Source organism: Zootermopsis nevadensis, unplaced genomic scaffold (genome assembly GCF_977971745.1).
Source record: "Zootermopsis nevadensis isolate Lab colony 2312 unplaced genomic scaffold, Znev_1.0 Znev_ptg000012l, whole genome shotgun sequence".
Lineage (NCBI taxonomy): Eukaryota > Metazoa > Arthropoda > Insecta > Blattodea > Termopsidae > Zootermopsis > Zootermopsis nevadensis.
In genome coordinates, this window is record NW_028259144.1 from 4,305,184 (window position 1) to 4,317,686 (window position 12,503).

General features: G+C 42.7%; 1 protein-coding gene across 8 annotated transcripts in view; it reads left to right on the top strand.

Annotated features, from left to right (window-relative positions):
* Nucleotides 1–12,503, top strand: part of Bap170 (Brahma associated protein 170kD) — an 81,074-nt gene that overhangs the window by 21,398 nt on the left and 47,173 nt on the right. For all 8 annotated transcript variants that reach the window (XM_022069767.2, XM_022069769.2, XM_087347653.1 and 5 more), the window contains exon 3: nucleotides 10,898–10,995. In XM_022069767.2, the coding sequence (XP_021925459.1) occupies nucleotides 10,898–10,995 (98 nt within the window). The remainder of the gene's footprint in view (nucleotides 1–10,897; nucleotides 10,996–12,503) is intronic.

A 12,503-nucleotide genomic window follows, 5' to 3' on the forward strand; every position in this document is an offset into this window, starting at 1 on the left:
CAATGCCTCACTTATAGACGACGTGAGAGAAAGGAGGAAAAGAGGTGAATTATAACTTCGTCGAACGCACGTCACGGGAAGTGAGAACTTCGTTGTAGTATTTGAAACATGGATAAGCTGTTCGACGTCGAGAGAAACCGCTGAAATCTGCTCACCATACGAAAACCTGCAAAACTGTCGGAAAATTTTTACCTCGTGCACTGTGACTAACCTCACCTCGCATAGTGTGGCACTCGAAGGTTCACAGAAACTGAGAGGAAAATGGGGCTGTTGCGAATTGCCAGCTCTTCCCCTACGAAGAAGCGATACGTGATTTAAGTGCCGATCGTAAACTGCAAACAAGATACTGGTGTCTGCTGAGATAAATTATAATCAGGCTTGTTATCGACTTGTATTTTTCTTTTCCATACGAAGACTTACGTCATTGCTGTTGAATCATCATGAGATGCTGTGAAAATGTAATCGATGGGGCCGTCTTTTGGGTACGGTACTGAGATTACGAGCACAGATTTTGTCGTCTTCGTCTTCAACCTGACATGTTCTGCCATTTGTACCTTGGGGAGGCTCGTTTCTCATCAGTCTGGCATCCTTTCCCAGTGGCCACGCGGTCTGCGGTGGTAGACTCCGAGACGTAACAAGTTGTTTCTTCGAAGTGTGACCGCTTTGATCCAGTGTGGATGTTATTGTGAGCGATGCTTAGGGCAACATGACCTACAAGTAGCCTTTTCAATCTGTGTTTTACTCAGTATGAATGTAATGGTAGTTGATTTGGGCAACTTCAGGGGCCATGAGAAGTAGAATTGTGTATGGGCTATTTTTAAGATATTGTAGGTGCGTCATATTGTGATTTTATTTAAAATTATTATTAAAACATATATTAAAATTGTCCGTCAATCACAATAAAGTAATATAAGATAATTAAATGGTTAAAATATTATCTTTTGTTCCGTATCGAGTACTCGATTTACATATGGAACATTCTCGACAGTTTTCGGCTTTCATAGAGCCGTCATCAGGTGTATGTTATAAACTCTTAATTCAATTACTAATTTTTAATTTTCGTATCATTTCTTCAATTTTTCACATTGTATCAACATTTGTTGTTGTATTATATATCATTGATACAATCGTATTGTCGGAGTGATGTTAATGCTGCTGTTTTTAGTAATATAATTAATTTTTTTATCTTTCTGGTGTATTCGTTTTTCTGTTTTGTCTTGGGTGTATGGAGTCCTGTCGATGTGACTTTTTAAATTAATTCGAACCTCCGAATCTTTATCTAAGAGGAATGACTAAGGAAGAATGACGTTTTGGGTTTACCAGTTAACGAAGTGTCGCGGGAGGAGGGAGGAACTTTGAGGTGAGTGGCAGGTTAAAAACCTCCCGCTTCATGTTCCTCTGCCTCCGTATCGGTGCTTTAATTATTTATTTTTTCTATACATAATACTGTACCGGTTGAATGGAATTGAAGCTGTGAAGGTTCTTGGAATTAGGAACTGTTTGCGTTCCGCATTTATGGTATGTAAAGCGCCTGTGAACCTTTGCTTCTTCACGGTCAAGTATAACAAAGCAATTCTGTGGGTTCACGCTTATTTTGTGTTCGTCATAGTTTGGTTTTATTGTCTTACTCCACGTAATAAACATTTTAATTTGAATGAACGGCGTAAATCTTTCGATATTTGTAGTGGGTATGCATGCGTTGTTTTCTCTGAGGTAAGGCCTGAATAGACGAGCTTCGCTAAACAGTTCGCGGTTGCCTTTCGCTCCTTTCTAGATTGAACGTCACGAAGTTGCCGGTAGTGGCTGGGTAGCAGCAGAGTTCGTCGCTGTTTGTGTGCGTCTACGAGAGCGTGGCCCAGAAGAGCAGAGGAAATTGCACGGAAGTTGTGTAGCGTGGCGGCGAATGTACGATATTGATTCGGCTTACTCTTGCAGTGCGCGCGCGGGCGCGTGGTTTCAGCTGCTGCTGATATTGACGATGACTGCCGACGAAGGATGGAGCGGCCACCCGCTACACGCATGCCCGCCCGCCCGCTCGCTCGCTCATTCCTCGGCACCGCAACATTCACACCCGACCGAGTCAACACATCTTGTTCCGTTTTAATGCTGTTCTGCCCGGTCTGTGATCTCTAGGGAACGTTGACTGCAGGATGGAATATTGTTCGCCACTGTCAGAACTTTCCGGGACAGTCCACTTGTTTTGGCGTTTAATAACTCGGCATGTTGCCGTCAGAGGTTAGCCGGCGAGCTCAGTTTAATACAGTAACTGACTAGGGGCTGGGTATTGGGGTTCGATTCCCGATAGGGGCAGAGGATTTTTCGTCTAGGCTCTGGGGCCGTATATCACATCTCCCTCTCAGTGCCTACATGGCGTGTAGCGGGATAGCTTCTTTTTTGCTTACACAGCAGTTTTCACGTGATTCTCAGAATAAATAGCAATCATTTCCTAAGATACTGATTTTTAACTCTTACTTCCTGTTATGTGAATCTCCGTCTTGTAAGGCCTATTCTGTTTATGTTTTATCTGCCAGAATTTGTGGAAGTACCTTGTATCAACCGCAGATGTTACGTAGCGTTGAAAGTTGCCGGAAGGTTTTGAGGATTGGTGTAGTGGCATCTACAAAACCATTTACAGGTGTAACATGCGAGATGTTACCAGTTGGACCAAATTGGTCCCTTAACATTTCGGAATCGACCAGTGATAAGTAATAGGCAGAGCTGTAGACCCGGGTTTAGTCCCTAGTGACTTGAACTGCGAAACGGCACTGATGCAGAGTTTTCTCCTAGGTTGTTTTTGTTTCTTTCTGATTTCTGCCGCTAGTCGTCGTTGTAGCATGGCTGCATACTCATCTGTCATTGCCCCATGGGATGAGACAGCCCTGACCTAGCAGTACATTAGCTTATCCTCCGTCCTGCGTTAGGGGCGTCATCTCTGACCTCGCGTTGCCTTGTCTGCGAACGAAAGTAGTTTAGTTTAGTTTAGTTCAGGTGCAGGTAATTTTCCTGGAATTAGAAAACTTGGCAACTGTCTTTGTGTGTGAAGAGGGTGGGGGGACACGCTCCACTTTCTTCTAACCTCTTTGGAAATTGCAGTAGAAAGCAGATAATGTTTTTCGCCGAACTCAAATTTAAACACGCTGTTAAAAAATTAGTCCCGCCCCAAAACTTCCAGTGAATTTTAGTTTCGTGTGATTTATCAGATGTTCATTCTACAGAGGCCACACTAGACTACATTATCATACATTTTTCTTAAATATTTACTTTAAAGGAAAATATTTTAAATATGCTTTAAATACTGCAGGAGCAGAGTGTGATGTAAGTTAATGTAGACCGGCGATACGAAATTTCACCGAAATTTGTTGTAGTTTCGGATATGAAACTTACAGGCGGAGAAATAAATGTGAACAGGGCATGCTATTCCCGTTATGCTTTCACTTTGCACAGTTTGTACAACTGACACCTTCAACATTTTAAAGGAACCTTCATATTCCATACATGCGAGCTGATGAAGTATTAGCTTGAGGAAGACTCAGTTTAATGCAGGAAGTTTTCAGTGAATTGATTAGAATTCAGTTCATTTAACTGTTCATGATCACAGGTTTTCTCATGAAGTCTATCATAGCTTATGCAAATAGTGTATAAAACTGCACGTTTCGATTACAAACATCAATCGGCTAAATTAATGCTGTTTAACCTTGGGCTTACTGAATTTGAAGCTACCTTTCGTTTGCTTTCTGAAGTTGGAGTGGCATATTCGTCCTTTGTACGTGATTGACGGAGAACGTCATCCGTTAAAGTGTTAATATATTAACAGCACCCACCAATTGGTTTTGTACATTAAATCATCCTACATATGCTAACAGTTGTGATTGATTGATTAATTAATTAATTAACTCTCCCTCATACCGTTCGTCATGGAAAGACGTCAGCTGCAACCCTCCAGAAGACTGCACGGCCACGCGACCCAGAAGACCACAGTCGACAGCTTCACCGCCGTGAGGACCTCAGGTCCTACCACTAAGAAATTGCTTTTCTGTGCGAGATGTGAGGTTCTGACGACGCCGAAGATATCGATGTTGGTCTTCGGGGTCGTGACGTCGTGTGAAGATAATCAGCGTTTCGGAGCAACGTTCCGCCTCTCTCTTCAGGAGCATATGGCGTTATAACCCAGAATACAAACATCGACAACCAAAGCTACTGTTTTCCGTCGTTGTGCCCAAGACCGTGTTTTTTTTTGAAAAATAAACATCCTTGGCGCATTCCGAATTAAACAGCTTCTTTTTTAACCGCGTTGATCGTCAGCTGTAACCATATGGACTCGACATTACGTATGATACAGTAAGCTAACGTTGCTTTTCGGGGAAGCGGGGAACAAACGTCTTTTCTTACTGTCAGAAAAGACTAAATTTAGGAAGAAATTGTATGAATAACGTTCTTTTGAAAGAGTTGTTCGTTGCCGTAACCTATAGGTTCTCAGGAATAATGAAGTGATGTAAGGTGAAGCTGGTTCATCCTTATCTAGCCTTTATGTCGCGTTTGTGCGCACCGCTCTTCTGATCTGTGGCCATGGCAGACGTTGTTATTCCATGTGGTTTGCGTCTGTAGAGCCACGGCTGTAAAAAAAAATTTATGCCTTCCTCACACGAAGCTCGTAAAAGGAACGCGTTAGGAGAAGTCGTGATATTCCGAAGTAGTATTAAAAGCTAAACTACGGTGCGTAACCGATGTTAATGAAATTGATATCGGAGATACAGACCAAAAGTTGTTGGGGAAATCCGATTTTATTCCATATCACTGCATTGTAACTCCGTGCTCTTACAAGTTCTAATCGATATTTCATGTACTGAACGTCTCGACCGAGAGGATTAGCTCGGTGGTAACGCACGAGACTGGCATTCTGTGGGATTGTTCACTTACCTCTGCCCTTCGGTTGAAGTACATAGCATCTTCAGCGTTGTCATATAATATAAGTCTCTGTATATGTCGGTCTATAAAACCTTTACACGTTAAATAAAGTAGGTTTGTTTGGAAATCTGGCTGGTCTTGATTGATGTGTTCGCATTCAAATGGCCCGTCGTACTTCCAAACGAGAATTGGCATCTGTTTGTCCACAGTCCATGCACAGTAGTTGTAACCTAACATAAAGTCGCTGTCTAAATCGTTCTTGCATGCTTTTGCGTCATATCGAGCGTTCAATATTTTATTTTTCCGGTTGAACTGTTATGCAGCAATCTATTCTCGGCTGAAATAACTCAAAAATAGAACTTGTGTTTCATTTTGGCTTCAAGATACGATTTAAATGGATTGATATTTTCTTTGTGCGTTCAGTGTTATAAACGTTAACAAAATTTGACCTGTGACCTCATATTGTAAATAATAAGATGTAATTAATTTCTGTACTGGTGTGAAACTTTGTTTGTCATCCAATGTGAAGTATGCAGTTTCTCGTAGCCTCGTTTTGAATTCTGGCTCGCTTGGCAGTGTTCTGTTCCGTCAGATCACATATCCACGTCCTCTTCACTGCGAGTTATGAAGCCGACTTGGTAGACGATGGCTGGCTTCGTCTCCGGCTATGCACCTACCAGTGCAGAGGCCGGACGGACGTCTTTGAAAACAAATTAATGGATTTCCGTGCTATCAGGACGTGCATAATTACGCAAGCACGAAGTGGTTGGTGTTGTGCGGAGACGTGGTGTGGTTGTTCTCTGTCTTTCTCTCTCTTGTGAGGCAGAGGAGAGAGCACCAAGTCCTGCTTTTGTTGATCATTGGACCGAAGTACCTGGAGGACAGAAACGAGTTTTATGTTGTCGTCTTGAAGGGATCAAGAGTTTGTTGTGAGAGGGGTATTCCCTTCTAGAATTGTTCGCAGGCTACCTTTTGACTGTACTAGAGAGGTCTTGAAAGTTTTCTTGCCGAGGGGAGTTGACATCAGCTGCAGCTGCGAAATTCAAAGTAAAATGACCCCGACAACATGGATGAGGGGAGAAGAAATGTTTTAATTAGAACAATTCCTAGTATTTTAATTATAAAATCTGAACCTAAGATAGCGCTTGGATAACTCGGGCTCAGAAGTGAAGACAATATTCAGAAGGGTATTCTTAAAGTGATATGTCAAAATGGTGAATGGATTAAGGTGAGTCCACTGGACCTAAGTTCTCCCAGCTACGTCTAATGTCGATTTCCAGTGGCAGTTTTTAATTTCATTTGTTAGTGTCGAAGATAAGACTGATGACGTCTTCTCTGTTTGCGTCCACAGAATCACTTTGATGATCGGTTTCTACCAATATCCCAGACGTCGTCTTCATACTCGCCATGAGAACCTGAAATCTCGCCTTTATTTTCGCGACGTAATATTGAACACCGCTAACATTACTAGTAAAACAAGAAATCCCTCTATTTTTTTTTATTTTACATTATAAACTCTGCTGGGGACTCGTGTGTGATCGGATAACATCCTGAGTAAAATCAGTTTCACACGTTTAACTATCCAGTTGCTTGTTAAAATTCGTAGGATTATCGTCTTTCCGCGTTTTCGATTTTGTACGTTGCTGCTTTGTTAAAGTTATCTCCATCAAAATTCTTCAGGCAACTTATCGTTCAGCCCATTCGAGAGCCACGTGTAGGTTTAAGCCACCTTGAAGTTCTTTGTGATGAGCTTTATAGGAACCACACCAATGCCTCACCAGCCTGTAATTAGATTTTAAAAGGCTAGTTTTCCGTTTCCTTTGATCCAGCCTTGATGTCGTGATGTGATATCCTCTTCTCGGAGTCATAAAAGTACCCGCAAGATTCTTTTCGGTCTTGTCGAACGGTTTTAACGTCGCTGGCTGGAGTGTAAGGGGAAGTCAGTGGCGGAGACACTTAAACGAAATCCATTTTTCAGTTTGTGAAGCTGGAACGTCATGCTTCAAGTCTTGCCAGTTAAGTTAGGTTTATGTCGGTGGTTTTCCTGTTTCCGGTTAAACGTCCAATACGTGAATAAACAATTGTGATTATATAACTTTGTAGAATTACAAGTTTGAATTTCTTACTCGTTTTTTAAGAGAGTTTCGCAACACGGCATCTGCCATGTTGACTTAAAACATGGCTGTTGTAATAATCGAATTGCATGTTCCGGGAACTGAACCAGAAGAATCAGCTTTACGAACACGTGTTCCTCGGTTTCTAAGGAACCCTTGAAGACTACGACCTGTTAGTCTATCCAAATTATTGCAGTCAGTTTCTCAAAGATCGTTTTAAATATTATAATCTCTCTGCTTGTTGGCCACGTTACCAAATATGTATGCTTTCTTTGGTATATCTTTGCAGTACTAACAGGTAACGTTCCAAGAAATATGTCGCAAAAATTACAGATCATTCAGTAAGAGACGCAAACTCATTTTACTCTGAATGCAATCGCCAGTAGCAGCTGGGTATTGCTGTGTAACCACAATCTGTTGGTTTGCCTGACCTGGAAAAGAGGGCAGATTTAATTAAGCGTTGGTGAAGGAAGAGAGGCTATGCCCCGGTGAAAGCCAGCAAAATATTGTCAACGATATCTCCCTTTTGTGGTATAACTCTTAAATCCGCGCCATGTAGATATTATGAGGAAAAGAGAATGATTTCAATTTACCGCCAGCCCAGTTTTGACGCCAATGTAGACAATGCGTGGCGCTGTAACGGGGTTAGACTGTGCATGAAATGAACTTCTGGTACATGGCGAATCGTTTGGAAGGAAGATGTTCGGCGGCTGAGTCATCACGTTGTAATGCTGCTCCAAGCAGTTTTACGACGGCAGAACATCTCGGTAAGTGCCTCTGTGACGAGGCCGGCGTGGAAATCAGGCGAGTTGTGAGGAGTCAACGGGATGTTGTTCTTGTTAGATAATCGATTGTTTTTAAGCGTTTTGATTAATTGCATCCCGTTGCTGAGTGTTACCTGTTGCATGTACCATTCTGCCGCCCGAATCTCTTGTGGCCCAGACGCGTTTCGTCGGGGGTGTAAAATACGACTTGAAATTGAAATGATAATTATGCAAGGAATTCGAGTGAAAGTAAGCTGTGATTTCACTTCATTGTGTTTGTTTCTTTAATATTTTGCAAGCGTTTCTTTGGCGCGGTGAAGCCAGGTGGGTGGGGCTGAGTAGACTTTCTACGTCCGCAAATCTCCTATTGGAGCGTTGTCTAGGCCTGAAAGGCATTTATGAACAAGTTAGGTTGTTTTTTTATCGTGAACGCGTCGTGACTTGTATTTGAGAGTGATCTGTTTCGAATTTGCCCTCAGTTCGTCGGATTTACGTTTGACGCTGATTTATGTAATTGTTACAGGATAAAAAGATTTTGTTGGTGTTTAAAAGTGCTGTTAAGGTCAACTGATCTGCAAGCAGTCGGATAGATAATGGACTTGTCAGGTGAAGGAAGACTGGGAAATTGCTTGCGGCTCGAACACCGTCTTCTGTTCAGGAATAAATTCGGTGTTGTCATCACTCACTCACTATTCTGGTCAGGCCTCCTCTGTGTACAGCTGCTGACAAGGAGCGTTTTTCTCTCTCTCTCTCTTTCACGAAGAGGTTCTAGCGGCGTTCGTTTGGTTAAAAGTCGTGCTTTGCCCCCTTATAATTCGCTGCCGTTGTCATGTTTTCTGGATAGATGTATTTCTTATTTGATACTCCTGCCGTGCAATTTGAAATTAGACCCGCAGAATAATTGCTTTAAACATGTTCTACGTTTAACTACCTTTATCTCCTATTTGGATACCTGTAATCTCTGAAGAAATCCAAGTTGGGCATCGAGTTTCGAGCTGATATTCATGTGTATTTATTCCCACCTTCTGTGAGCTTTTGTTTCTTGGCTTTATCGTGTTCATGAATTTTTATTTCCTCATACTATTCTTTTACGTCCCACGGATGGATGGTGTGGTAATGCCTTTTTATTCCGGGACTTTCACTTTTTTACTTTGTCCGGAAATAGTGGGCCCAACTGAGTAGGAACCTGAAGACTGAGATAGAGCCCCATCTCCGAAACGTCGTTTTACGTTTTATATTTACTAGACGATGGATAATATCCAAAAATTTTATTCAATTGACTCTTCACCATCGTCAAGAAGTTTTAGATTTGTTTAACTACCTGATGACGTATTAAGCTCTTTATGTTGTAAACCAAGGTTTCCTTTTCAACCCTTTGTACAAGTAGTAAGTGATATGTGATTCATTTTGCGGGTGGTTGGTAGCATTTCAATAAATTGTTATTAAGTTTCAATAAATTGCTTAATTTATATTTGCGCGGCCCGTTATTAGGTAAATAAGGATGAATGTTGAACCCACATCTTAAAAGGTGGTAAAATGTATTGCAAACATTAAAGTGAATTATTTTGAGACGTATCAAAGGAGTAAGGGATGACATTTGTAACAAGACAGGCAGTTTCTTTAATTTTAAATGGAGGTGAAAGTTAGAATGTTAGTGGGATTAAATTAGTTGCAATGTTTCTAAATCTGAAGTGTGGTGAACTAGCATTGAAGGTGAAAATGGAAAATAATTGTCCAGTAAATGTAAGGACAGAATTGTTAACCCACAGTCGCTGTCTTCCAAAACACGTTCTCTCTCTAGAATATACCGAAGTGACAAGGCGTGCGCTGCAGTATTGACAAACCTGTTCACTGTAACCATCATTTGAATACGTATCCTTGTTGAGAAATGTCCCCCCCCCCTTTCCAATAGACTGGCTTTCACGAAGAACAGTAATTTATTGCTTAGGAGAATGCCAGTACAGTAGCTTTGTAACAGCTGCAGACAGTTCTGATAAGAGGGATGGCTTTTTATCTCTCTTGTAGATCGCGCTTTCAATAGGTCGTTTGTTTCGGGATGGCCTGTACGAAAATGACACTTATAATAATTGCGCAAGTCATCCTCGCTAACATTCAAGGTCTTGGGAAATTATTACCTGCAGGTGCCAAATTCCGTCTGGAGATTTGGGACTCTGCAGTGCCCTTAAGACTAGGCAGCTTGGCGACTGGTAAGGGTAAACAAAGCTGTGATTGTGCTTAGCACCGTCACATAAGGGCGTGAATCGATGTTCAACCCTAAAACGTCGGTGTCCACCTGCAGATCCACACGACGTCACAACCTAATGACCGTCATCGGTAACTTCGCCGCGGCATCAGAACTTAAACTTCGTGTGAGATTTTGAACTTTACGGCAGTCTCTGCTGGCAGACGCTGGGATTGTAACTTAAAGTAGACCACGACCTCTCACTTTCATGTCCTTTCAGCCAGCAGTTCGTAATCGTATTTGGAAAAAAAAATTGTTGAATCAAGAAATGAACGAATTTGGTAGAAATTTCGTGAGCATCAGATACGTGCTGGAGGCGCCAGTGAAATGATCCCGACGTTGCTGTCGAGGAAGGAGGTTGGCCGTTCATTTCGCGGTCGGATTTATCAGAAATCGTTTGACACCGACTTTTATAAAACTGGGCCTCCACTGAGTTTTCCGAAAAATCCAATCCGGTCCTGACGAGCACTGGCCTTGTGCTTCCAAGGTCAGGGTCACGTCCGTGCAGGTTTCGATCTCTCCGAGGTGTTAAGGGAGATGCCGCAAGCAATCGGACGTGTAGGGGAAGGTTACTAGTAGAAGGAGGCATTCTCCTCTCTCTCTCTCTCTCTCCCCTCCTTGTCGCTGATAATGGATGCTGCGTCTTGTTGCCTGCACGTGCCCGCATGTGTTGCGATTTGGGTGATTCTGATATTGCACCGTGTTGCTGTTCTGGTAATGTTCGCACCTCTTCCAGACCCGGTGGACCTCCGAAACGTTGGTGAACATCTACCAGACCACACGGCGCAACGACACGTAAGACAGGAATCTTCATACTCGCCGCTGTGAAATCCTCAGATCATGAAATGAATTTGTTTTTTTGTTTGTTTCAGGTGAACAGTCGGAATGAGTGGGAGTCGCTGGTGGAACACTTCTCCCTGCCCAAACAATGCGCCAACTGCGGAGTGGGGCTTAAGCAGATCTACCTCAGGTCAGCATCAGATAAATTAAAGCATGACGTAACTTCATTAATAATGTTCGTGGGGCAATGAATGCAAATTACGCCGAAGCTGTGCTTGTGACATGACGGAGAATGATTCGTGTTAACCGCGTTGGCCCGGCTAACACTGACAAGAATAATGTCTCCTGTCTTTCGTGGTTCAGTGGTACTCCATACACTGGAACACAGCAGAACAGATCATATAAAATGCACTGTTAGCCAGTTAGTTGTGGCTTACACTCGCTCATAACCGCGGCCAAAATAAAATTCTCCTCCGTTGGGACGTTCAGTGTAACCAGAACCTGTTTGCGCTGATTGACCTTGATGTGTATTTTGTGAATCATCCGCCACATTAAACACGCATTCCAACAAGGTTAACTATTGTATAATATTAAAATTGATGGTAAGGAAGTACGATTTGAAAAGTGGATTATCTGTCAGGAAAGGTTTATATTAGCGTTCTTGTGGGATACGCTGTCGGGTTCCCAGGAAATTGTTTGTTGGTTCCTGCAGCTGACAGGAAGAGCGCCTTGTTCCTCGAAGACTTTATGTCATTCATGGTGATTTCTTGTATCAAGACATGATGTGCCGTGTGACGAAACGTCCATGGTCCGTAGTAACCACGCTGACCGTGGTACCACAGTATTAACGCCTCTGACGGATGTCAATAGTGCCCTTGTTTTGTGACACCGTGTGCTCGTAGGAGATTACCGACGTTTCGGTAACCACCTACAAGATCACGCGGTGTCACAACCTAAAAGAACGCAATCTATGTTTTACCTCCGTGAGTTCCTCAAATCCCAGCGGTTACGTATTTATGAGGCACCGGGTGTGTGTGTGTGTGTAACCAACCTCGACCAGATTATGGACTATCCTGGCTGAAGGTTTCCGTTAATTTCCTGTGTTTTCAGGCGAAACCTATCACTTCCTGTGCGCTCCACGAAATTGTAATCTGACCTCATTCGACGCTACGTGACTTCACTGTTAAAATGTAATATTATTCCACCGCCTGATTAAGAAGTATCATGCCACGAGGACGTATGGAGGAGTGGAGATTTAGTTCCATCAATTCTTAGCCATTGGAAGAACTTGTAAAAGATTGTGAGATTCTTACTGTGTCCCGTGGACTGAATGTGAGAAGGAAGTTAGAAGTCTTAACCTAGAACCAGATGGACGTGAATGATCAGTTTAGTGTTAGGATGCTCAGTGCGTCTCAGAGTCGATGTGGTGTCATTATTGATCCAGAACCATTAGCGCTTCTGGAATTCTGCAGACTGTTTCTCATAATTGCAGTGGTAGTAACAACGAAGGGCAAGATGCCATCTCTGCATCGCACCCGAGATTTTCTCTTGTGTGTAATCGTGTGTAGGTAGACGTCTCTCGATGGGCCGATCACTTCCAAGGAGTCATGTAGCTCGTGTAGAAAATAGTGGTCTAGCGGTTAGAACGCTGGCCTTGTAATCCTGGGGTCTCGGGTTCGATTTATAGCTTGTGTTGGG